Below are 26,700 nucleotides of genomic sequence, written 5' to 3'. Positions count from 1 at the left end.
ACCGCGAATTCGGGCGCGTGAAACTCGAAATGCGGAAGTTGTTTCTTTCACTTCACGGTCGACTTGTGCGGCAATTCTGCCCCGAAAGAGCGCGCGGCGCACTCGCTCGGGCATGCATTTGTTTGTGCTCTGCCATTCCATCGTTATGAGCGCCACCTGACGCCGTATACATATCATGCCCTGCTGTGCAGAAGCGGGCCTTCTCTTCTCTTCACTTTCGTTTCCCTATGCACTTGTTTTCATCAGCGAGAGAGGGCGCTTCCAACTTCCTTGTTGGTTGAACTCTCGCCACCTGGATATGACTCTAAATGATCATCAAGGAATTATGGGAGCTTCTGTTTACGACACTACGATACCGGTGCGTTCGTCTTCATTTGTCATTTGTTTTTCAGCGAAATTCAGGTGGTGTAAAACAAATTTGTTGCGCTGAAATTCAAATGCTTTATCGAAAAGCTTGCGAATTTGGGATTTCTCCCTCGTTTAGTTTTTAGCAAAGGACAATTCGCTATTCCCGAGCGTGCTTTGCAGAGCATAAAATTGTGTATTCTTCTGCTGGTCACTTACATAATATGGAAAGGGCAGGTTGCATAAAAAACGTTACAAACTAGATAACTCTTTCCTTGTCGTTTATCGTAATTATTACTTCGCGTTGCATCACTACATTCGAGCCGCACATCCGATGCAAAACGGGGCTGCATTTGGAAACAGAAAATATTAATTGAACATCACTGCCACCATTTTGTAAGTTTGTATGGTTCTTCAGCAAACTTTTTATGCTGCAGACAAAAGGAATATGTAGTTAGTTAGTATTAGGTTACGACAGGGTGCCGTGTTACCCGTGCAATAGGCAACCATGGTGGCATAAGGGAGTGCACCAAGGTACTGCTACCGCATAATTGTATAAGTTTCCACCACGCTTCTGGCATAGTCGACGAGTGTTTAGGATGATCTCAATCATCCGTGTAAAGGTGCTTCTCCCTTTTCAGTGTTCATACGAGCTCTCCATTCCTTTCTCTGTATGCAGCCCACTGTGTGGAAGTGCCATGAGAAATTTTTTTTTCGCATAAAATCAAGTTTCGCAAAATTAGTCAGTTCATGACCGCATTCCCGTGGGACCGCAAGGAAGTCTTTTTGGCGCTGAGCCATTCGAGGCCTGGAAATGGCTGCATGCCAGCAAACCGCAAAGGGGCAAACAGGAAAACGGAGGAACTCGATCGCAAAAACAGCGCGGTGTTGAGCAGTGGATATGCCGACAGTTAGCAAAAGAAATAAAGGGATTAGCGTGATAATTATAAGTTATTTAGTATCTGTGCAGCGCGCAAATAAAGTGTGCAAGGTCTTGGCGTTTTGTGAGTGCTCCCGTGGTGGCATCGTTTATTTGTTTAAAGGGAAGCGGTAACTCGTGCCGCAGGAAATCCGGCGGCATTCGGAACTCGGCGTCTGTCGGAAATAATGATTCGAGGTTGTGAAAACGAAACAAAGAAATCAGGGGAGAGTCCAAATGAACTCAAGCTTGACGAGGAGGTTCCTGCAATGGGAGTACGGAAATGGTGCTATTGCCGATGTTGGGGATCGAACCCATGCAGGCTCTCTGTATGTCGATCGAGTCGCTGCACAATGGCTCGTCGCAGCAGTCACGTCCGCCCAAGCGATTCATTGTTTTAAGAAAAACTTTATTAGACATTGTTGTAGCAGCTGATATGCTCGAATGCTGCAAAAACCAAGCTAGCGATGCGAAATCAGGTACCCCGAAAAGGGCGCGTGCTTATGCAGTGATCGGTTTTCACTTACTGCGATATTAACAATATTAGGTTTGCAAAAACTGGTACAAAATTTGTGCCCACTGAAGCACAAGGGCGGAAGCGAAGGTTTAAATATTGCGAAACGAAAATGTCAAGCTCTCAATTGATAAACTCCTAAAGCGATGCCCAGAAACCGACCCCTTGAAAACGTTGCAGCTTTTCAAGTATTTGGCAGCGGCCTGCTACAGCGCACCCCATGCGAGCAAAGTCGAAACAATCGGCAAAAAGAGTGCATGGAGTCGCGAGTGGCGCTCACGGACGCGGACACTTGATAGCAGCAGACCTATACGCTTTTTGGGAGCTACACGTAATTGATAACTGAATGCGTCCTATAACCGCCTCATACTCTTAAAGATATTTCTGTGGGACATTTATGTGCCGGAACATTCGGAACACGTACAGACCAACATTGTCGAGCTTTTGTCCGCGAATGCAGCCGAGACGGAGAGTCCGTTGCCGGAACGTGCACATGCGCGAAGCCAGGGTCATTGACTCACGGTGCAACAATCCTACCATGTGACGCTGCCCCCAGCAGCACGATTTTCGCGCATGTTCCGACCCTGCCCACTTTCTCACCTCTTCGCCATCCGGCGTATTGAAGGACTGCACTAGCGCTAAAGTGAGCATGGGATGTCTCCGGTATAGGCAGCTAGCCGTCGAGCCCTTTTATCGTATTTGCCTCACCGCTACCTAACCTGGAAGGTGGCACACTATATGGAAAGTAAATATAGTTCAAAAATTAGGATGATGTTTAGGTTTAGCATTATGAGAAGACGCGATCGCTCCTTTAACATCATCTCCTTTTAATTTCGCGTTTTTATTTCACTTTTTTTATTTAACATTTTAAAATTATGACTCGGCAACATCAGTACGCATCCCAAACACACGTTAGTAAGCTGTACGCACCACAACGCGTTCACTCTGTAACACGCTTGGCACCAATGACCCCCCCCCCCCCCCCCCCCCTTCCTGCCGCAGTTGTAACCTCATTCCTCAATCCGGTTCTCTTCAGAATATTGAAGTATTGTGAAAAGAAATAAATTATACAGTCAGTTTATTGATGCCGCTGCCGGTTGCTTTGTAAAAACTGTACAAATGAGTCATGGCTCAGGAAAAGATGCTCTTGAAGGGGTGAGATAAATTGAAGCAAAACCCTTCGCCACTTTTTTTAAACACCACAGAAACATCCTATCACTGAAAACATGACTCCATGCAGAATGTATCTTCATCCATTTGTCAATAAATTTCATTCTTCCCAACAAGCTTGAAACAATATAGAGCGCTTTTATAGGACTTTAGACACTATTTTCCACGGGGATATCCTTAAAAGAACCTTAAGAAAAGTGCATCAGCCACTCCTTGTGGCATTCGTTATCTGCCAGTCGAAAATGAGGATGGGATACCGTGCGGCGTGATAATGATTATGCTATGGCCCTGCACTGCGTGTGGGAGGCAAGAATCCAAGTCGCTCACGTCGATAAATATGCTCACTCTAACTGTGAAAACTTCATTGAAAATGTGACATATCTGCGCGACGTTTACAGCACTCAGCCTGTGCTGCTCGAAAGGCGGAGCCTGCTTGCTCATTTGGCTGCCTTTTGCCTTGAAAAAGCTGTAGTAGTATGTGTTAATGCATGCGTCACACGTTTTATTTTATTTTTGGTAGTATTATATTTGTTGTAAAGTAATTAAGGAAAAAGAAAACAATCTTCGTGGTATATGCGTTGCGCCCTTGCATTTAGAGGGCTTGGGTTCGGGCCGCAATGGCTGCAAGTTTGCTTTATTGAATTACTTCTATCTTCAGAAATATCTCGATTACAGGAACCTCCTCGTAAATTTTGGCTTTATTTACAGTGTCCCTTAATTCATCAGCTTTATTCGATTGTGAGGTGTTTGAAATTCCCACGCGAGGTATTGAGATTTTGACGTCATGACCCTGTCGACCAATCAGGATTCTTCCTGGCCGTCGTGTGCGGTAGTGGCGGCTTTTTGGCGGAATGCGCTGCATACGCCATTGAGTAAACAAACAAACAAACAAACAAACAAACAAACAAACAAACAAACAAACAAACAAACAAACAAACAAACAAACAAACAAACAAACAAACAAACAAACAAACAAACAAACAAACAAACAAACAAACAAACAAACAAACAAACAAACAAATATTGCTCAGAGACGCCGATAACAGGCGAGGATTTTAAGTATACTTCATACACACACATCATTGTTGTTGCCACGGGACTGCTTACAAGCGACGCAACGAAAAGAGGGCACGAAGATTTCTCTAGTGCCAGCATTCATCGCGTGGTTCCTATGGATGAGATCTAATTATTGAATGGCATGCGTGCCTCCTGCAGTAGGGTAATTAGAGCGCTGCTTTTTTTAGCACCTCCTGCAATATACCTTTACACAAGATAATCAGATGCTTCGTTTGCAATAAAATACTTGGCTTCACGTCTACGGTTATTTGAAGGGAATGTGATACCGACATCATTTCAGTCAAGCTAGAACCTCCCTGAGTTTTTGTCTTTGAGTTCTTCGGAAAACGGAACATTAAAGGATTGCACTGTTGTTAAGTATAAGTACCGAAGTGCGCAAATTCAGCACGTCACAGTAGGCGTGTGACATTCGTTGCATAATTGTCGTGAAAATAGAATAAGTGGAACGGACTTCGCGCGGCACAGTCAAACCATGACTCAAGACAAAAAAATAAATAATAATAGGTGCACCCGAAGGACGTACGCGGGTCACACACTCCGGTTCAAAGACCGGGAAGATGCAACATCGCGAAGATGTCAGCCCGGTAACGAATTGACGAGGCGCAGCTGCGGGACCACGTAACGGATTGCATACGATGAGCTACCGTCCGGTACAACATGCTCGAAAATAGCCGCAAGGTGAGGTCTTAAAAAAATAAAGGAAAAGAAAAACGCTCATACGTTTCACAAAAAGCCGGAACCGGCCAGTTTCGTTTTCTCTTTCCGACCTGTGCGGGCACTGATGCTTCCGTTTGGAGGGGTCTCTGCGTGTTTACGCAAGCTGTCCTAGGACTGCAGGCACCGAAATAACTTCCTTTGAAGTACGCAGTAATGATGACCAGAAGAAGCGCTGACGTCTACGTGGGCTTTCGCGTCCGCTAGTAGTGTACAGGTACACATACAGTCGACGTCGTCCTACTTTCGGCTGTTTACGTGCTTACGTGTTTGTACGGTCGCGTCTCAGCTGCGCGTACGCTAGAAAGAGAGTGTGCAAATCGCTTCCGGCTTGCTGTCAAAGCACGACTTTCTGACGCCTTCAAGATGGTTGCATCATTATGCTCAGTCATCGAAAGCGCTCGTATCTAGAAAACCGACTTATATGAGGTGGACTCAAGTAGACGCGCACAAGAGGGAACATTTTTATTCGGGGACCATTGTTTGTCAGTCTAGCTTAGTTTATAAAATTATTTCAGTTGTGAATTACGCGCGCATATACGCGCATAGAACTCATGCACCGCCAAGGATGAAAAGAATGTGCCTTGACAAATATGGGTGCTACCGCTGAAGCTGTGCCCTTCTGAAGTGCCTTTACTTGTAATTGTATAAGTGTCTGGCCTTCTGCCTTGATCTTGGATTTGAAGCGTTGAAAGGAAATGCCACTGAATGAAATGTTAGTATTAATTGCTAGACATGATTTTACGCCTGCGGGAACCAACCGTGACCAGCAGCGGCAAAGCGGGAAGCTCCGGAATAAAACTCAGGGCGCTTTCTTTTGAAGTATCCGGATAAGTCCAGACCACCCCAGGTTTATTAGCGGACACAGACATCACGCATGTTATAGGCGTTTTCGCATTCTGATTCGGTGAAATGCGACCACCGCTGTCGGGATTCGATATCATGCCCTTGAACTCGGTATTGGTTCCGTGCACGCCGCCAGGCGCGCAACGGTCTCCGCTGTGTGCAGCGCCGCTGGTGGCCTCTAGGTCCAGAGTGGGAAAGTGCCCCAAGAAATACGTATAAATAAAAACCTTAAATGTATTTTTCTTATTCCACAGCGCAAGTGCGATGTCAGCCCTTCTTGAAGAGGTGCCCAGTGCCACCCTAAACATACTGAAAAATGAAAAATTCTCATTTTGAAAGCGTTGCATTTTTAAAACACCGTGATACATGCGCGTGGGAGTCACCCGGCGGTCATCACTGGAAGGGAGAGCAGTGTATAGATGTACTCATGTAAATAAAATTTCGCAAACAATTTTCTCATTTCGTCGTACACTCATATGTAGGCAGCTGTTCATCCACAGTTCGCATATGCTTTTAAAACCATTGCGACAAGGTAAACATGCAATGACATTTAGAATATATGTTTTTAAAATGACACGTAATATATTTGTTACGAAGCCGGGCATACCCATAGGCACTCAAGGACCGAATTACGGTCCGATCACATAAAAAAACTGCCATAAACCTGTCAATAAGCCCCCCCCCCCTCCCCCCTCCCATCGGTTGGCAAATCCGCCCGTCAGAATCGACCAATATGAGCGTGGCTAGCCGATCGGTTTGTGACAGTTTTTGGTATGAAGCGGAATTCGGCCCCGCTCTGTCAGATGGGATTTCCGAATCCCCACAATGTCAGCGATGTCGACGGGCGGCCACAAGACCAGACGCATAGAGCAGTCGTCCGTGTGTATATATCTTGAACAGGTTCATATACCGCTCTGCTTTGCCTTTTCTACATAGCGCGCCTGACCTTTCGGGCACAGCGTCGACGCATGGGTTCCTTAGGAATCTGCCGACATCTTGCACGTACGTAAGGGCAGCGCACGAGTAGCCGCGTGTTTGCTTGTTGGGCCGTCGAAAACGACAAGGTACTCGGTCAATTCAGCCTGGCTGCGCTGCGCGTTGTCTGCTGCCAACGACAACATTGCGGATTTCTCAGCATACATCGCTTCATGAATGCTAGCGACTAGGCCACCGGGGATGGTGCTTTATTAAGGTTCTTTAGCGATCATACTTTTGTGCATCGGAGGTCTCCTTTGTCACAGTAAATACTTCTGCACAAGAGGTGCTTTGCAGAACGTCATAACATGCATAAAAACGGCGCATTTCGTTGAGCATAAGCTAGCCTCTAACATACAGTGCGGAACGACTTGGCACATCAAGCACCATGATGGTAGCGGTATTTGGAACGAGTTTTAAACAGGTATAACGAGCTTTGTTCTAAGGCGAGCTCGCAATTGCTAGGGCTAGGTCAAGGTAGGTGCTTGCAGGTAGGCGCTTGCAAGGTAGGCGCTGGCTTGAACAGCTGGTGCTTGCGTCTCGTGCCGGCACGCTGGAGCCAGGTCATCTTCATTACACGGGGCTTTGAAATAATGTATAATGGTATAACGTGATATAACGAAAGCCCGCAACTCGCTGCCCGCATTGTCATTGGCATTTGCTTACTGTGACAAAATTATGACAACGCCTATAAAAACAAAACAATGCGACAGCTTACGCACTTGCTGCATGATTAACTCGAGCAGTCAGCATGAAATCAATGATAAAGCCGGAAAAATATACAGAAAGCACGAAGCAAAAGTGTTTAACAAGAGTAAAAAAAAATTCAAAACTTTTTGCCTTTTACAGTAGCAACTAGAGAAGTGACTGCTAAAGGTGAACCGCTCTACCTGCCTAAGATATTTTTTGCGCACTTAATGCCTATACTACCGCTCAGTTTACTTAGAGCTGCAAATGAACTACGGTACCTTTGGTATTTTTTTTTATGTGAGCAGATCTGAGAGGAAGTTACACGTAGGTGAAAATCTGCGTGTGTCGTGCTTTTCTAAAAGCGCCATGTCCCTGTCCGGTCCTATCACGCGCTGTTAGCCAAGCAAACCTCGCCACAAGGGTCGCCACACAGGGTTCACCACGCAATGAGTATGTCTACATTGTGGCACGACAAGGACATTGAAATGAGCACTTTTTTTTCCCTTTTGAAACCTATCTAGCCCTTGGCTTAATAAAATGTTAGAAAAAAAACAAAAACAAAACCGGTCCCCCGCTGGCCGTGCCAGCTCGAGACGCATAATGTGCCACATAAGGTTCTCCGCCGCGAACTGCTGTATACACGTCACGACATTTGCAGCGTCGCCCAGCCAGGAAAATTTACACGCCGAATTCGAGGCTACCACGCGACGCGCACGTTTCGCGCGGGTTTCCAACGCGAGACGCGTGACCTACGAGGGACATCTTTGCGGCGGGTTACCTCGGTTATGCGACGTCTTTACGTGCTACGTGTGATGTGGCACGGGGAAGCACGACAGAAAGCCGCCATTTCTTTGAAATACGTTCCCGCGTTTCTTTTTATTTATTTCCTTTACTCTATCCCACCTGGAACATAAAAAAAGTTCGGTGGAAGGCGCGTGTGGAAGTCTTTCTTTTTTTTTTGTTTTTAGGCCGTGCTCCGGAGAATCTCCAACCGCTAAAGTTATACATTAATTGAAAACTATCGGCACTTCTGCTGAGATATGAAAACGACAAAAGTATCTTTGTAGCCGTAAGAAACGACAACTGAGACGATGTTGTGGCCTTCTCGCGCGAACTTTCGACGGGTTACCACGCAAGCGAGATCGTCTTGCGAAGGCACTGGGGAGGAGGGTCAGCTACTGTGTCGATGGCGGCGTCCTTCTCTCCCCTTGACCCAGATAAGCGCTTGCCCAGATATTGGAAAGCAGTTGCCGTGGTATAAAGCAATTCGCCACCTGGTGACTGTATACTGTTGCTGTCGTGCTTAGCCATCCGCGAGGAAACGCTTTACTTGTGGCTTTTTATCGCAGATACCATACCGTGGCAGTTTTCACACATTTTGTTTCTCCAAGGGGCAACGTTGCGCAAAAAATCCGGTGTCGGTGCAGGTGTCGGCGTTGGAGTTGTGAGCGAAAAATCACGGGAATGGCGCTAGAGGGTGGTATTTTGAAAGTGATATGGTCGGGCACTGATTCTTCGATGTTTTGTGTGAACTAACGAAACCACGTGATACCTCAAAATTGGGAGGGGCTGCCAAATAGGATGACTCATTTGAGGTGGGAACGAGGAATAAGAATCAACCTCGCCGTGCTCTTAAATGCCGATTGAATCAGGCACCCTACTCCGAGGCCAAGCGCTCGGATTCGTACGGCTCGGTTAAAGCAAGGCATGGGAAAGGATTTATACATCGGGTGGTCGCCTACGCTATCGCGTCATACTCTTAAAGGCGGAGTTTAAGTGTCCCCAATAATGTTTTGCGTTGCCACTTTGGACCATACGCATTAAAACTTGAATGTGTAAACGGATGTACTAATGAAGACGGAATTGTTCAAGTGCTTACGACTCTCTACGCTAGAATAAATCAAGGCAATGTCTTCGCAGCTGCTTTGTTTTCTTCATTTTAGGATTTTAAATTTGTGGACGGTTTACCCCTTAATCTACCCCGTGTCTATAACTGACGCTTGAGCGGAGAGCTTCGTACAAGCTACAGCGTTGTGGGTCTCTGTCACGTGCGTGGTAATATTAGTTGACCATTCTGGCGAGATGTGTGACGTTTGGAGCTTTGGACATTATTTGCGCAACTTTGTGCACGATATAAATGTCATGTCTGAAATTCAGCGCTCGGTATAGATACGAAGAACGGACTGCAGCAAAGGAGATCATAGCGTAGCAAGAGAGCCTACAGCAGGTTGAGCACTTATGCTATAGAGGAACCAAACCTCCGCGATGAAACCACATGTCTTGCGCTATGAAGCCAGGGCAGCTTTGACGCGCCTATAATCAGATATTCCTATTGTATGGACGGATAAGATGGGACAATGCAGCCAGTTTGGCCACGAAACAGTGGGAGTCCCAAACTGCGATGTATCACGGAAGGTTTATGTGTGCGATTTTCAACATATGCGTGATCATAGAATGTATGACGGTAATATATTTGCTCAGATGTTTGCCGAGTTTGTTCCGAATAAAGGGTCCATGACGAAATATTGAGTTTGGGCTCCCCAGAACTACTTGCTGCAATCGCGCGAGAAGCAAGGTGAGCAGCAGGTAGTACATGCGAATCTGTTTCAGCTTTCCCAGCTTTCTGAACATGGTTTGGTTTGGTTTATGAAATTTAGCCTTCCAAAGTGACCCAGGCTATGAGAGACGCCGTAGTGGTGGGTTGAGGGAATGTTGACCACCTGGGGTTGTTTAACGGGCACTGACGTCTTACAGCGTACGGGCGCCTTGATTTTCGCCTCCATTGAAAAGAGTCAGCCATAAATGATTTAAAGTAGGGTACGCTTCAAAGAGCTGTTCGCTGTGCGATGGGCGTGCACTTGAAAACAGCATCGATGAATGCTAGAGAGTTCGACAAAGGACTCGAAGTCCTTCGGAAAATGTCTCGCAAACGATCATCACCCACCACGGTGTTGTGCAAAGTTAAGGAAGCGACCGGTGATTACGTAAGAGATGCGTCCTTGTGCTTGAGGGAAGGAATCACTATAATGACCGAAAACGGTCTACGACAGGAAATACAATGGACGCATGCCTTAACACGAAGAAGGTCGGTCTGGTCGAAGGCGATATTCGTTCTCGGCTGGGAAAAACTTAACAAATTATGAAAGAGTCTTCGTGTATATATATATATATATATATATATATATATATATATATATATATATATATATATATATATATATATATATATAAATTCATAAAATTGGAGGCTTATCAAGGTTAAGCCCAGTGGATGCGAAGCATGTTAAGCAGCTGCCTCAGTGTGGATGGGGCTAAGTAACGGAGACGTGCTTTTAGGTTAATCGTCGTACTTTATTCTTTGCAGCCCGACAAACACACTCTTATGGTCCGTAAATGCATGACTCTTGGTTTGCACGTCACTTACGCATACACGCCCGGCGCAAAGACGCTGGCGCGGTTGCGGGCACAGAGACTGACGCGACGGCGGGCGCGCGCCGCTTCATCCCTGGCGTGACGTCACATATCACGTGATGCAGCGATGGTGGCGCCGCCGCCGCGTCGCGCGCGACGGCGCGAACCGAAGCGTGGAGGCCTCCGCCGGGCGATGTCCGACGGCGCGATATGAGGCCTCATCTGCAGCCGGTGTGACGTCATCACGTGACGTCACATCATGTAATCTCACTTCAAGGTCAATGGTGGCCACCGCCGGGAGGCGACCGACGGTTATATTCTAGCCACTGTACCGACGGCGCGATATGAGGCCCCATCTGCAGCCGGTGTGACGTCATCACGTGTCATTTCACGTGACCCCACTTCAGGGTCAATGGTGGCCACCGCCGGGCGTCGCGCGAAGGCCCGAAACCTACGTTAATATGCTTCGCATAATATTTGCTTCTGTCATCCCACACATACTATTAGCATACAGTCGAAAGCTACCATGCCATATGACTGACCGCCCTACGTATATACGAAGCGCCGTATGAACCAAGCCGTACTAATGTGCCTGTATGGCACAGGGGCAGCGTTCGTAACTCGGGATTAAAGGGTTATGAAAGGCTGGATGATTCCGATTTCACTCTCCCATATTAAAAGCGAAGCTCGGTACGTCATGTGATCTCGTGACGTCACACAACCTGACAAGCAGTCAGTAACCTGCCATATTACCACCTGTCAGAACCATGCCGGCGATTTCTTGCTCACAGCGCCGACGTGGGATTTTCTGGAGGGCAGTGCCTTGGACGCGGTCGTGTTAATAACGAAATGTTCGAATACATCGAATAAAATTTTCATGCCATTAAGGCCATCACTCAAACGCAAGCGGACGGCTTCAAGGGCACCATCTATTGATGAAAAAGTAAGACAATAGAACAATCATTAATAGCCAGTACTAGTAGTTTTTGTTTTTGTAAATATCAGGTACACAGAATTTCTACGAGATGGAACGAACCCGAAATCTTTTGCGGCGCTTGCTGCAGCTCCAGTAGTACGTAGAACGCGGAGCAAAAAGCATAATTTGGCCAAAGTAGTCAAATGTGTCATCACGCTTACTACGCATCTGCTTGAGTCATTTCTAGTCAAAAACACGTAAGAAAAGCATGACGACGTTGAAAAAAGGCTCAGTCAATAATGCCATCTAAAGAGAACGTGTCTTCTCTACGTACACAACCATAACGAGCGCTTCGGATAATTAGGAAGTTGTTCAAATGGACACCTAATCTCATAAGACATATGCTGACTTCTTGGCTTTGTGCTCCACCGCTGTAGGCACCTTTGTTCGTTCCTGGCTGTTGGCCCTGGCATGACACTAAGCCAAATTGCTTTTAAGCACTACCCCTCAATCGAACTTCTGTTTGTAGCGATGGTTGCGAAGAAGTGACGGTGAAGCGAAGGGTGTGAAAACCTTCCTCCCCATGTTCATCAAGTGCCCGGATTGGGCGAATATCCATTTTAATTTTGCAAAAATAATGATTAATTATTTACTGATAAAAATTAAATGAATATAGGCACTTTCATTCTACACTATGTGCTTCAAAAGCTATCGGGGATCCAACAAATCAGTCCTGGTTTTGTTGTTCAATTTGTTGCGCAGTGAGACATTCGGGGAATTCGTTCTTCATGTTGCTCACGGCCCACACAGTGACTACATAGGGAGGCAATTAATGCAACAAGAAAAATAAAACAAAGTAGACGAAAGCAAAGCAATCAGCCCAGTCAATTGCCAAACGTACCTGCTCATTTTTCCGTACTTGCTAGCCAACCCAATCTCTCTCTCTCTCTCTCTCTCTCTTTTCAATCAGAATTGAAAGAGGAACTGGTTCCACACGATATCATTGCCAGTGCTTCTTTAATATTTTTCCGTGGTTGCATTTTTCTTTCAACACGTACAGCCTTTACAAAAAGTTCACAGCCCAGGGGGTCCACTTCTGAGAGATACTATGTGACTCGTAATGCATTCCCAGGTTTCCATACTTGCTGAAGGCAAGAAGATTTTTCGTCCTACCCTCTCCAATGGATATAACTTATTACAGAAGTCATATTATACGGCTTAAAAGCGAACTCTTTGGGCTGTAAACTTGATAAAGGCTGTACTTTTGAGGCGTTGTTTTTACCCGATAGTGTCTGTGTGCCACCGAAGCCACGTGGCCTGAGCGGAAGGCCAAGCCGTAACTCAGTGGTGCGTCGCTTCCGAGGACTACACCGTACACTTCCGGAGTCCCGTTCAATTGTTATGTATTTCCCATAGGCATCGCGTAACGGTCCCGTTTCCGCTTGCATGTGGGCCGCGATATCTTTTGTTTGTATCGGTGCGCCTCGCGGGGCCGCTGCCTTGTGCCATATGTCAATAGAAGGAAGCGTTTGCGTGAAAAATACTGCAATCATCCACCCGAACAGAGGAAAATAATGATGAGCACGTTTGAGTGGACCCGACGTATACTGTACTAACACGAATTTAACCCCCCCCCCCCCCCCCCCCTCTTTCCTTTTCCATTTTTGTTTAGTTTATGGCTAAGTTTGGTTCCATTTGGTTTATAGGCTTTAACGTCCTAAATCGACTGAGACTAAACAGGGCAGCGTGGTGGAGGGCTTCGAAAATTTCGACAACTTCGCATTATTTAACGTGCACCTACATCGCAAAGTAGATGGACGCTTTGCTTTTTGCCCCCACCAAAAAAGCGACCTCCGCGGCCGTGATTTGATACTGTGTTTTCGGGTTCAGTACACGAGTGCTTTAGCCATTGAGCCACCGCAGCAGCGTTTACGCCAAAGAGGAGAATGTTGAACTAGGGGAGGGTGCTTTGGACTGAAAAAAAGAAATAGGAAGAATGAAAAGGATTTGGGTTCAATGCAACATTATTTTTTTCTTATCCCGTAATGGGGTTGCCAGAATGCGATGTGCTTGAAAGCACCAGATGCTCGATTTCACGTCAAAATAGCATTTCCAGTGACATCCACTAGCTGGCATCGCTGCTATCGAATTTCGCTTTTTTTTTTTTTCTCCTTCGCTTCCCCTTGCTCCAGAATTTAGCTTATCGCTTAACCGTGTTAACATCGCTTATGCCCCGCTACTGTGCCGCCCACGGTGGCGCAATTGGTTACGACGCCGGACGACTGTATACCGGAGTACCAGGGTTCGCACCCTACCGCCGGCGGCAGCGTTTTGATGGAGGCGAAACGGAGTGGCGTCCGTGTGCTGTGTGGTGTCAGTGCTCGTTAAAAAACCCTACTTGGTCGAAATTTCCGGAGTCCCCACTACGGTGTCTCTCATAGCCTGAGTCGCTTTGGAACGTTAAACCCTACAAACCAAACCAAACCCTTCATGTCTCCGTTGCTTAATTGTTTCTTTTGAATAATTTTTTCATTTCTTCCTTGCTAACGCTTTCCTTAAACAACCTGATGCCTCTCATTTACAGAGCTATTCGTCCAGCAGAAATCATTTACTCCCCTATTTTACCCGCGGCCTTTCCTACCTCCACCCCAATAAGCAGAGGCGAAAAAAAAAAAGAAAAAAAACAGAAGAGGCGGTCGCTCCTGCGCGAACAAAAAGGAAAAGAAACGCAAACGAGAATAACCCCGACCAGTAGCCTAAGGAGGAAGTAGCGCGTTCGCGTTTGGCGCTGATAGACTGTCTGGAGACACGCACAAAAGACGAGGCCCATCGCGCGACCTCACGTGATGTCAACTTGCGCAACCAGGCGGCAATTTTGGCGCCCTGCGCATGCGTACTTGATGGGGTTGGTCTCGGGGGGCTTGGTCATACACGGTGATACAAACGTAAGAAATGAGAGGAAAAGAGGAGTAGAAGAACAAAGCGCAGGCTTAGAATGGATTCGGGGGCGAAATGAAGGTGCGCAGCTCGTCAGGCGCAGATTCTTTACAAGGACGGAGAGACGTACGTCGCCTGCTCTGGAATAGTCGTTGCCAAGTGTGCTCGGCGAGCATAACGGGCGGTTTTGGGAAGTCAGTGATATCTCTGGGTCTTCTGAAGGGCACCTGCAGTGGACAGAAGCCGTAATCTCTTACAAATCATTGTGGCGGCTTGAGAAGCAGTTTATGACGAAGTAAAGTAGAGAGTCCAGGGGGTTCGAAGTGATAATCCATGTTCTGTGAGATCAAAAACCAAACCAAAACAAACGGCTAAATACAAGCTGTTGTTAACTGCTTCCTGAGAGATAAAACAAGACCAATTTGGGCCCAAGGCTGGCCGCTTGCATTCGAATAAACATCACCCCCAAAGCCATTACCGAGCGCGTTAATAAGCAAGGAAAAGCCGGAATGCTGTTTGCGTAAAGGATAATTGCTTTCCAGAATTCGCGAAAAACATTTGCGTCCTTTTATGTTCGAGCAATTTTCTGACAAGGACACGCAGCCCACTGTAGTGCCTCTGGTTTAATAACCTCAGTAATTTGGTTAAATGCCTACGCGTTTCATGCAACCCTGTGACCGCGCTGCTCAGGCGCATGATTGCGACAAGAAGAAAAAAAAAAAGAGTGACTTAAGGTCATCGGAGTAATGATATCAGTAGTGAAGCACTGGGCGGGATAATTTAAGCCAGCAAAAATTGGCTCTCCCTTGTGTTCGCGCGGCCTCCGCTTGCGAGCAAGCGCAGTGCCGAGACAGTGGTGTGACATTTCATTTTAATATTTTTCGGGCCCTCGCGAATGAAACGCACGTGGTTCATCAAAGCGGCACTGCGAACATAAAAAAAAAAGAGAAAAGCAGTTGTCTGCCCAGAATAACAGCCTTAGCATCGAAACTTCCTGGTTCCGACATGCATGCATGTCCACGGTCTAATGGTCAGCGCTGCGTCTTAAAGTCACCTCGCCGAAGTAACTCTGGCGTATAACACAAGGTTTTCCGTGCCGGGAGAGTTGGTTTCCTACCACGAGTTGTTGAGGAAAACGCCTAGAAGTTGGCGTATAAACTTCTTTAGACTTTGTTTCTAAGTTACCTGTTGCTCCAAATTCGAGTCCCTCTCGAAACATTCGAGAGAGAAATTAAAATTATCCTATTCGAGTTGTAGATTTGAAGGACCGTATAAATGCATTTCAGCATAGAATTAATGTTTCGATTTGGTTTGCCAGGAGCGGCTGACCTATTCTATTTCATTAGATTTTGTCGGATGCGCTGCAAAAGATTACGTTGGTAAGGCATGTGCCACTTGATGCGGCCATTCAAGGTCTACGGAAAGCCTTGCTTAAGGGCCCGCCAAAGCAAGTTGGCAGCATTTAGAGAGGTTTCGGCGGCTGCATCCTTGAAACACGTGCGGCAGTACCTAACAGGAGTCCGAAAACCGCCCGAAGCGTCCTCACTAAGCGGTGCTGAATACAAGAAAATGCACTCGCGTGCAAAGCTCACATTCGTTGTTTCTGAAGGCGCCGTCCTATAAGAGTGGTTAGAGTGGCCGTACACTTTCCTGAAAGGGGTCAAGCCCAAGACTTACGTTGCTGCGGGATTTCCAAAGAGCGGGAAAGAGGGCAACGTTTTTTTGATTCGTAAACATTACAGAATTGTAATGCGACTACGAAGACATAGTTAGAGTCACGTAGAGCCATACTGCACTCCTTACAGCGCAGTGAATGAATTGCGCAGACCCGCTCACGTAAAATTACTGCGTGCCATGCGCAGTATAGTTCCGCGCACGTTTGTGTTTTGTCAGCGAGACCAGCGCAGCTTTTGTTTATTCCCCATTTTGGTCTCGTGCTGCGGTATTGGCGGCTGCTTTGATCCAGCTAACATGGCAAGTATATCAACTGGGCCGACTGCGAAAGCCCTTCGTAGCGTGTTGCCACCTTGTTAGGAGAATGACACGATGCATGACGTGCCAGACATCTGATTGCGGTATTCGCGCACGCCTGACTAGCCGCTTACGCGGGTGGTAGCGAAGACGGGGATTAGCGACGGCAAGGAGCTCTGTGCACAGGACCGTGTCCAATATACTCGCAACGCTCATCTGGATGCGGCTGCGCGCTTTTGTTGTCCGGCTGTCCGCGCATGCTTGGGCCCGTGGACGCGTTGTCGACTGCTCATGCGTCCGACAGCGATGACCTTGCGTGACCGACCGAGCCGAGCGCGGTAAACACATCGACCTGCCTCGAAATGCACAAGAGTTGCAGTACTGTGCATGATGGAAAAGCTGTCCGGCAAAGCGTACAGCGTTGTCCGTAATCTATGTTCGCGTGAGCACGTGGCGTCATTGTTATCCTGTTTGGGCACTTGTATGCGAGGGGTTAAAGAAATGCCAAAGTGAAATGTTGAGGGACCTTTTCACCGCGCAGCCCTGCTACGCGCAAATTTTGCACCTTCTCGATCATTGTGACCATCGAATGCCATCTTGTATTCTTGCGCAAAGTCATTGACCAGGATAAAAGCTCGGCACAGGAGGGACTCCGTTCCACCTGTAGGTGCGCGGAAAGTAGTGATTTAAGTTTCGCCTGAGACTTATTTGCTTGAGCCACCACGCCGAAGTAACGTGTTCTTTCCCTTGGCTGAAAAAAAAAATGAATTAGGGAAAGAAGTGTTATGGTGTTCAACCGGAGCCACTTAAGTACCATGAATTATCGTTCAGTAATGTACAGTAGAATATTTCGCGGGTTATGGACAGTATCATACGCCATTTTAGGGCGTTATAAAGGGCACTAAGAAGGAAATGAATGTTTTCTTAAAGTTTAGCGCACATATAAGCGTGATATCAATCACGTCAGCTGTGTGTACAGATATGCTATAGGCTGCGAAAAATAGTAAGGTCCGGACAATACGTCAGGAGCGAAAGACCAGCAAGAGACAAGACACGGACAGATCAGATGTTTTGGCTAGTTTGCATAGATTCATGGTGAATAACAATGGTAATTGTAGGCAGATATTCAGTTGGATGGACGGTGGAGGAACGATGCAGGGTAGATGAAAACAGAGGTGTAACTAGAAAGATGAAACAAGACTCGGAATGTGAGATTATCCCGAGGCAAAAAGAAGTCGAAGAAATGAGTTGTTATAGGCATCATTCTATCAGCCAATAGCAGCTCACATGGCGTGGTTGTACGTACGGGAAAATGACGATGGAGACGTCCTTGTCAACTCTAGGAGGGACGGAGGGGGGGGGGGGTGAAGGAGGGGTGTGCAAAGCCACTCCGGATCATAATGGTTGTCCATTATCTAGCTTTGATACCCCTTGGATTTATACTGTACGCACGCGATGGTCTTTCTTTAACCTGTACAATGCATTTGGGTTCTGTCGTTCGCTTTGACGTCTTCAGTGGGCGCCTTGTTTATTTTTCATTTCTTTTTTCCTCTTCGAATTCCATTGGTAACTTTTCGCGTGTGTTTGACGACGCGAGGAATCGTTGAACAGCCACCGAATTACTGGACGAGTTGTCGCCGTTTTCCTTGTGTTGTGATCTGCGTGTGCGGAGAATGGTCACGGTAGGTACAGACAAAGGCGGGTATAGCGGAACGTTCGGCTGGTAGCGCTGGCGCCGTCCTTGGAATTCGCTTACATCATCGATTCCAAATGTGCCTCCGCTGGCCATAGAGTTTCCTATGGAACCACTTTCCGCCGTAGCGTTGATTCGATCCCGCTCCCTTCCTGCTTGCGCTCTGAAGGCGCCCGCCAACTGTGCGCGCGTGTGTCGCTTTGTTGCCTGCTTCTTCTTTTACACAAAGCTCTGGAAAAACGAGAGCTTCCTCAACAACAAGTCTCACGTGCCTCGAGGAGGAAGCGACTGAGGGTCTGTGCACGAACCATGAGCGCTGCTGCGGAGTCACTATTTCCTTGCCATCTGTTATCATGGAATCAGCGTGATGGTTATTCTGCGAAGTTAGAAAAATGCGCATTATTGACAGCGCATGATTTCTTGATCATAAGATGCATTTACTCGTAGCCTTTTCCTTCGTTCTCGTATTTTCGTCGGTTATACTTTCTTGGGTTTATTGCAAGGATATTTCAGATGCGATGCGATAGCCCTTTTGAAGCCTCTAATTTAATGTAGCAGTTGTGAGCTTGTAGCATTGTATCACATTGTATGGCGCAGTATAAAGCAATGAAGTACTCTGTGACCAAATCATAAGCACATCACTCAAGGCTTTTCATACGCAGACTTATGTGAGCTCATATAATAATCTCATAGTAAATTACATGTCACTGAAGTCAGTTCTGCATGCTTTGCATGGCACATCAAGCGCAAAATTATAAACCTAAAACTTTTGAAACTTATAAAATGGAGCTAGCTTTGTGGCTTCAGTAGCGTGTCTCTTTCCCGTCTATTTTCCTCTCGGAAGCAAGAGTGCTAGTGAGTACACTAAGGCGTCAGTCTATTTGACCGTACAGTGGTCACTGATTGTAAATTTGCACAATTTGTTTTATTTGATCTTTTCAGCAAAGGCATAGTTTCAACGTCGTCTGGACTATTTTCATCAAATGGTAAAAAAAAAAAATAAAAAATAAATAAATAAGAACTGACTTTATCTCATTTCCTTTCTGGCCACCAGCTCCGAACCATCTAAACAGAACTATAAATGCGCCTTCTGGAAAACAAGAGGCCTCCCGATGGGCGTAAAAGATATGATAGGCTATAGCAGTTGTTTTATCATATTATAAGTCGTGAATACGTTAGGTAATGCCGAGAGACAACGACCTCTATACGTAAGCCGGGACGACTGGCGATCTGCACTGGCGGAAAGCAAAAGAAACTGAAGTAAAACTTGTTGTTGGGCTAGTTGGTTCATGATCGTACGGGAGAAAAGCGCATTGTCCTGTCTCCTCTCTTGTGTCTGTCTTTTTTTTGCGCTTACTTTTCTCTCGTAAGAAAGCAAAATAAATACTGGATATTTTAAAGGACAGAGAAACTGGATCTCATCGCGCACCCTTTCTCGTTTGCCCAGGAATCGGAATGGACGACACATTCGTGCTGCTGGCCGCCTGGCGGCGCACCAACCCGCGCAAGCCCGTGGTGGAGCGCATGGGCGAGACGTACCGCGAGGCAGCCGTCTCCATCACCATCACCTCGCTGACCAACTTCATCTCGTTCTGTATCGGCGCCATCACGCCGTTCCCGTCGGTGCGCATCTTCTGCATCTACACCGCGGTCGCCGTGCTCTTCACGTACATCTACCAGATCACCTTTTTCGGCGGATGCATGGCGCTGTCCGGTTACGCCGAGCGACGGAACCTGCACGGACTTCTTTGCTTCCCCACCATGCCCAAGTCACAGGCCGGTGAGTCACACCGCTGAGCGCGCTGACTGTATGAGGCGTGCACGGTAGATGAGTTTTACCTTGGGTAAGGAAGTTTGAGGTTAACAGTATCTTTTGCTGGGCTGGTTGGTGTGGCATTGTGTTTAACCAAAGGAAGAAACAGCGCTAAATGTTCGTCTTTCTGTGTGTTCTGTCTAACATTTAGCGCTGTTTTTTCCTTTCGTTAAACACAAGGTTTTAGGTTGAGTAGAAAAGAAACGGTAATATACGTATATGTACTAATAGTGAAAACTTTTCATGCCCAAAGTCAGAAAACAGCTTGTGTAGTATTACGTGACTGCCACAGTTATACGCAGCATTGTTCGCGTGGAATCTGTGGCAAGGAATAGTTACCTCATCCAGAAGAGCTGATATCAAACGTTGTGATAGGGCGAGCTGTCGGTACCGAGAGTGACGTCAGAAGGAAGGTATACCTTTACTGCCACTCTTCAACGCACTGGTTTGAAAATGTCGAGTTACAGATGTCGTTAAAGAGGACGTGGTCTATACTTTCGGGCCCTTAGAGGACTAGAAATAAAATGGTATCGAGGTAGACATATATTTAAAATTCAGTGCCCTGAACACCTGAATGCGGCTCCACAAAATCGCGCGTTACGTCTTGCTCATTTATCATTTACTTTACATGCTATTGTGGGGTGGTTTTGAGGGGAAGTTTTATTTAGCACTTGGAATGCTTAGTACGTGATTGAGCCGAGCTAGTGGCGTTTCACTCAAAGCCTTGTTATGAACGCCGTGCGTCGGTCGGGTGACCATTTGCAGAAGGACGGTCGTGGCTGTTCCGGGCGGCCTGCACTGGCGGCCTGAACCCGAATGATCCGGACAACCCTCTGGACAACAGGGAGCACATAATGATGACCTTCTTCCGCGACACCTGGGGTGGCCTGCTCAGTGTCTTCCCCATCAAGATACTGGTCATCCTTGTCTTCCTCGTCTACCTCGCCATTGGGCTCTGGGGATGTACCCAGGTATGCACAGCTGGCGTGCGCATACTCTTGCGAGAGGTGACGTGTACTTGTCTGTGCAGGCGCTTTAACTTTGTGAAATTTCAGCTCCTCTCGATCTGTGAGATGTGCCGTCATGTTTTGTTTAATGAAATGATGGGTAGTGACATGTGCTTTGGAATAAGGTACCGTTTGTTTTTTTTGGTGAAAAAAAAAATTGGGTCAGTATTGCAAGAGCGGGGAAACAGGCAGGTGTTAGGACAGGAATACTGAACGGAGAAAACGAGTAGCGCTTCCACCTGTGCTATTCAATTTTGTATGAGTTAAACTCATAATGCAATCGCTTAAGTGACCTAATAGAAATATTGGATGATATAATTGCAGTTATAAGACACCACTCACTCTAGATGCAGGTGGATATGACTCGATGCTGCGCCTTAAATGCACGGAAATAGTACTTTACAGATTCTTTCTCTTTTTGCTGAGCATTATATGAATCATGGCATGACTCGCAGCTTACTGGACGAGATAACTTCTCTTCAAAATCGAACTGTCGCTTCAATTCATCACCTTTTTTCTTTCCCTTCGATTGTGTTCTCGCAGGTTAAGGAAGGTCTGGAGCGCTACAAACTTGCCATGGACACGTCATACGCGCGCGACTTCTTCAATACAGACGACAAGTTCTTTCGTCGGTATCCACTACGTATCCACGTGGTGATGAACAAGACGCTGGACTATTGGAACCCGGAGGTGTACGACAAACTGGAAGAGATCATCGGGAACTTCGAAAACAGCAGCTTCGTGCAGAATACTGAGCTTACCGAGTGCTGGTTCCGCGAGTACCGCCGACAGACATTGGACGGCCCCTTCAAGGGATATTTTGGCCAGTTCGACCTCACAGATCCCCACGACTACATACAAGGACTCCGGTTCATGCTTAGGTAAGCCCTATGATCAAAACGTACTGCGTATGTATAGAGATCTTAGGGAAGCGGTAACAATCGTTTATCTGGTGGGAGCACACACGTTCTACTTCTACAGTACTAAACTTATGTGAAGGTTATTTGTGTGCAATGGTTACAACATCTGATGTTACGCCTACTCTCAGGGGAAGATTTATGATGGGGAAAAGGCGGTCTCGCCCCCTCCCTTTTCCTAAAGTGAGTAATTATATGAAGAAAAGCCATGCAGATCCAACTTTCGTTTTGTATTTCCGATTTCTGCACAATTAGACGCGCAAGGGGGCTGGCAGCTCCATATTATGACTTTCTGTAGCAAATATACACGTTTTAATTTTATATTTCTGAATATGGAGCTTAAGGTAATAGCTTCTTTTGCTTTTAAAGAGTAGAACAAACTCTATTTGAACGCCAGGATTACTGGTTTAATTCTTTTTTTTTTATTTTACAATCCTTTGGCAGCGAACGATCCGTTCTGCTGAAGTTTAACTTTTTAATGCGGCCAGCGTTAGGGTTCCCATTCAGCGGATATCTCAGCATGTTGCGTAGTCATCGAGAAATCTCCTATTGTTTGAAAAGGGCGTGACGTCACACGAAATTTAATTTGATTAAATTAGCTGATAAAGTGTGACAAGGGTCTCAAAGTGACTGAAACGTCATTATGGCGGATAAGTATGAAACGTATATTAATTGCACTGAAAATAAAATTGGGATGAGATGAGTACTGAACCCAAAACACTTGGGACGCTGTCAGACGCACTGTTTCTGCGCTGTCACTGAGGCAATTCTTTCTTCTTGGTCCGTCATGCTTCTTGTGCCTTGTTGCAAATAAAAATAGCAATAAAATAGAAATTAAGAACGGCACCTGTGTATGTGTAGTGCTGTACAAAAACGACCTCAGCTCGATGAAGGGATTCATTAAAGTTCTCGCATCATGCCCTTAAGGGCTACTCTGGTATTTCTTTTTCTGAACATTTTGAGTTCGTAATCCCATCACGTTTCTTAAAATTCCCGCTCTCCAGTAAAAAAAAGAAAGACTAAAAATTAGGTAGTGTATTTTAAAAGAGCAAAAACTGAAACTAAAACCGAAAGCAGGTTTCGGCTAACGTATGACGTCCCGACATACCAAGCTATGACGTCATGGGTTCATGGGTACGGCTGCGAAAGCAGTCGTGCGCACGTTAATCAGGTAAACTGGCTATTGCGAGTGTCAGCTGAGGTCACTATTTTGCTGAAAAGACCTAATGCAAGCTCAAACTTTTGTCCTGCAGCAAGCGCAGAGTGAATATAGACGACAGTTCATGATTTACGTCATGAGCTTAAATTTGCTTGTGGAAATCTCCCCGATTAATGATGCCATGAATTGGGAATATTTAAAATTCACCCGCGCTGCAAAAAAAAAAAAAATCGCAGCCGTGCTAAATTTGGTACAAACGACAAGAAAACTCAGAATAACGTATCGGGACGAGGTGGCCCTTAAAGTCTGAGCATTTTTTTTTCGCAGGTTTGAACCGTTCTCGACGTTCAAGAAGGACATCAAGTTCAACCACAACTACACCTCCATTGTGGCCTCGCGGTGCATTATTCAGACGACCAACATTTCGGACGCCAACATGGAGAAGGACATGGTGCTCGACCTGAGGCGCATCGCCGACAGCTACCCGGACCACCACATCACCGTGTTCCACACGCTGTTCGTGTTCTTCGACCAGTTCATCCTGGTGCGCGAGACGTCCATCCAGTCCATCGGCGTAGCCGCCGCTGTCATGATGATCATCGCCCTCATCTTCATACCAAGCGTGTCGTGCGCGCTGTGGGTGGCCTTCTCCATCTGCTCCATCGAGATAGGCGTCATCGGCTACATGACCCTGTGGAACGTGAACCTCGACTCCATCTCCATGATCAACCTCATCATGTGCATCGGTTTCTCGGTGGACTACTCGGCACATATTTCGTACGCGTACCTCTCGTCGGAAGGCCCGACGCCCAACGAGAAAATGAAGTGTGCCCTGCATTCGTTAGGCATGCCCATCTTCCAAGGCAGCGTATCGACCATTCTTGGCATTATTATCTTAGCGTTCGCACCGTCGTATATCTTCCTGACTTTCTTCAAGACTGTCTTTCTGGTGATCCTCTTCGGTGCGCTGCACGGCATCCTACTGCTGCCCGTGCTGCTCTCGATGTCGCACTCGCTCTGCAAAAAGCAAAAGAAGGCCATCGTGACGCATCCGTTCTTCGTGCCACCCTACCCGTCCTCAAACGGCTGCAAGACGCCACCCGTGATTGTGACCTCGGGTGATTCGTACGGTGCCCTCAGCGTACAGCCCTCGTCGAACAAGGACGGCAAGCGCAAGCTGAGCGGGGACATGAACCAAGAGAAAGAGCTGCCATGCAATGACAGCAGCAAGAACCTGCTCACCAACATTGTCAGCTACTCCACGTTCCAGAACAGCCGGGGTGGCCCGGCGGGAGACCAAGTTAACCCGGGCTTTCAGCCGGACGAAGACCTTGAAGAAAAGGACATGGTTCCGGGGAGGATAGCGCCACCGTACAATTGGCCGGCGAAAGTTCCACCAGCCGAGCGCTGCCTGCACAGGAGGCACAGTTCGAACGACGTCAAGTCCGGCCCGCGGCTCTCGAAACAGTTCAGCGTGCCTTCCTGATCGACCTGCTGCTGAACACCTCCCCCGCCCGCCGCCTCACCCGCCTAGCGCTGGGCCGACGTACGGCGACGAAAGATGGGAAGTCTAGTCCTGTGCACTGTGCGATACGGGCTGCTTGTGTGTACATAAACCAAAGTGAGGTTGTTGTTTTGCCCCGTTTTTTTACATTGCTTCTGGACGGACTGGGCGTACGCCATAGCCGACGAACACCTTCTGGAAAGCGGCTGCGTTCTTTCGAAGCAAATGTGCTCGTGGCTCGCCCTGGAAGGGCTGTATTTCATTTCTGCAGCTACAGCTGCGACCCATTTTACTTGGGCGAGGCACTCAAGGACTGTACAGATGTTCTGCTGGCATACGAGCTGTTACATGACCTTTCGCGTGCATTTTGGTTCGGAATTCAAGTGCCTTCTCCATAGCGCAATATTAGATTATCTGCATCAAGTTAAATTTGCTCATGGCACCAGCAGAGTTGATTTTTTTTTCACGCGCATTGTTTTGTAAGCAGGTGCTTCACAGAAATTATTTCAAGAAAGAAATTTGACACTAATGCCCTTTGTACACGCATTTTTGTTGTAAGCTGTTGTATGCCTGTGAGAACAATGAGGAATGAGTTGTTTATAGCCTCCAGATGTAGCAGATTTTGTGTAGTCAAATATGCTGTTGTTTTTAACATGTTAGGGAGTGTCATAGGTTTGTGAAATTGAAATGTGATGGTTTAATTGATACTTAAAACCGGAGACTCTGTTGCTTCTGCTACTGCAGCGGATATGTGAACGTCCACTTAACGGGTAGAAACGAATTTATTCGACGCCGAAGACGTTTGTCTATTGCCAGCGATAAGACGTCAAGTTAACTTCCTGCGAGGTTACTGTTCGTGCGCACTCACTTTCGCACGCGGTCACGAATGTCCTATAGTGATACCAAGGGTGGACATCTGCGAGTGCGGCGGCTCTGAATTTGCTGAGCATTTTTGATGTTCTCAACAGTAAAAGTATACACTCATTTGGCAAATGACTGAAGTGAGTATCCCGGTAAGGTCTCTGAGTGCCCAAACAGTGACTGGTGAAGACTGAACGAGGACGTCTGATGGCCAAAGCTTGTGCACTTTCACGGTGATGTGCGATCCTACGAAATTCTTTGAACACACGCTACTCGAGGGTTTAAAAAACAAACTTCCAAATAACGAAACCAATTACTGCAAGCACGCACATGTGCATTGGCGATACATTTATATGCTACTTTGGGTTCATGCGTATTCTTAATTGTGTGAGAACAGAATTAGCCATTATACTTCGGAGAAGCAAGAAAATATCTGCCAGGAAGTAATTTTGTTAATTCTCTATTGAGTGACAAACGTGATGGTCCCTGCTTTGCAGTCTGTATAGCGAAGCAAATTCACTCGGCTCTTGTAGCCGTGCTTAACGAAGAGTGAAACGAGCCACAATTCGGATGTCCCAGATATTGATGGAGGATAAAAAGTTCCAAGCATGCATTTGAATTTCATTATTAGCGCATCACACAAAAACAGTGCTATAGAGAAGTGCACAGGCTTTACCCACACGTCTTCGGTGGTCCTTTTCACAAAGGCATGGCCACGGTAATAATTCATGGCCGAATATAACACAATACATCAGGCATCCTACCAGTGGCTAATAAAATGCACTACCCAGTGCAAGTTAGTGTCTCTTGGAAACTGTGGATATACTGGCGCAGATTCGTTTAGTTGTGTATGCGCTGTTTTTACCTCTGGTTCGATTATGTTTATTTGGTTACTTATTTTATTGATACTGTGTGTATGATACCACATAGAATGCAATGGTATTCCTCTACTGTACATACAATAAATGTGACTGATGAATAAAGTTCATGTTGTTTGAAATGTTGCCATAAATGTAAACGAGGCAGACGTTTTTTGCTATTCCGCTGTTAATGCAGGTGCAAATTTCGCCTGCTGTCTGAAACACACCCGCACTCATATGTGTAACCAATTAACTGGACACCACGTCCAGGCAGCTACCACATTCCAGTGTTCAACTGCCTCATAACCAATAAGTGTGTCTTTGCCCAGGTAAATGTGGATACATTTTTTTTTTTGAGAAACAGTTTTCAGCTACGAAGTACGACGCCGGTGCTGTGTTTT

The 26,700-nt window shown here is 46.6% G+C and overlaps 1 protein-coding gene across 1 annotated transcript in view; it reads left to right on the top strand.

Annotated features, from left to right (window-relative positions):
• Ptr (patched domain-containing protein) overlaps window positions 1-26,440 on the top strand; it is a 102,405-nt gene extending 75,965 nt beyond the window's left edge. The window contains exons 2-5 of the mRNA XM_084594060.1: window positions 19,626-19,958; window positions 20,757-20,962; window positions 21,542-21,879; window positions 23,402-26,440. Coding sequence (XP_084450186.1) covers window positions 19,626-19,958; window positions 20,757-20,962; window positions 21,542-21,879; window positions 23,402-24,560 — 2,036 coding nt within the window. The 3' untranslated portion in view covers window positions 24,561-26,440. The remainder of the gene's footprint in view (window positions 1-19,625; window positions 19,959-20,756; window positions 20,963-21,541; window positions 21,880-23,401) is intronic.
• Window positions 26,441-26,700: the final 260 nt, after the last annotated feature.

This window comes from Amblyomma maculatum, chromosome 2 (genome assembly GCF_055883805.1).
Source record: "Amblyomma maculatum isolate TAMU_Amacu chromosome 2, ASM5588380v1, whole genome shotgun sequence".
NCBI classification, from domain to species: domain Eukaryota; kingdom Metazoa; phylum Arthropoda; class Arachnida; order Ixodida; family Ixodidae; genus Amblyomma; species Amblyomma maculatum.
The sequence above is the reverse complement of the archived record's forward strand: the minus strand, read 5'-3'. Positions and strand labels throughout refer to the sequence as shown.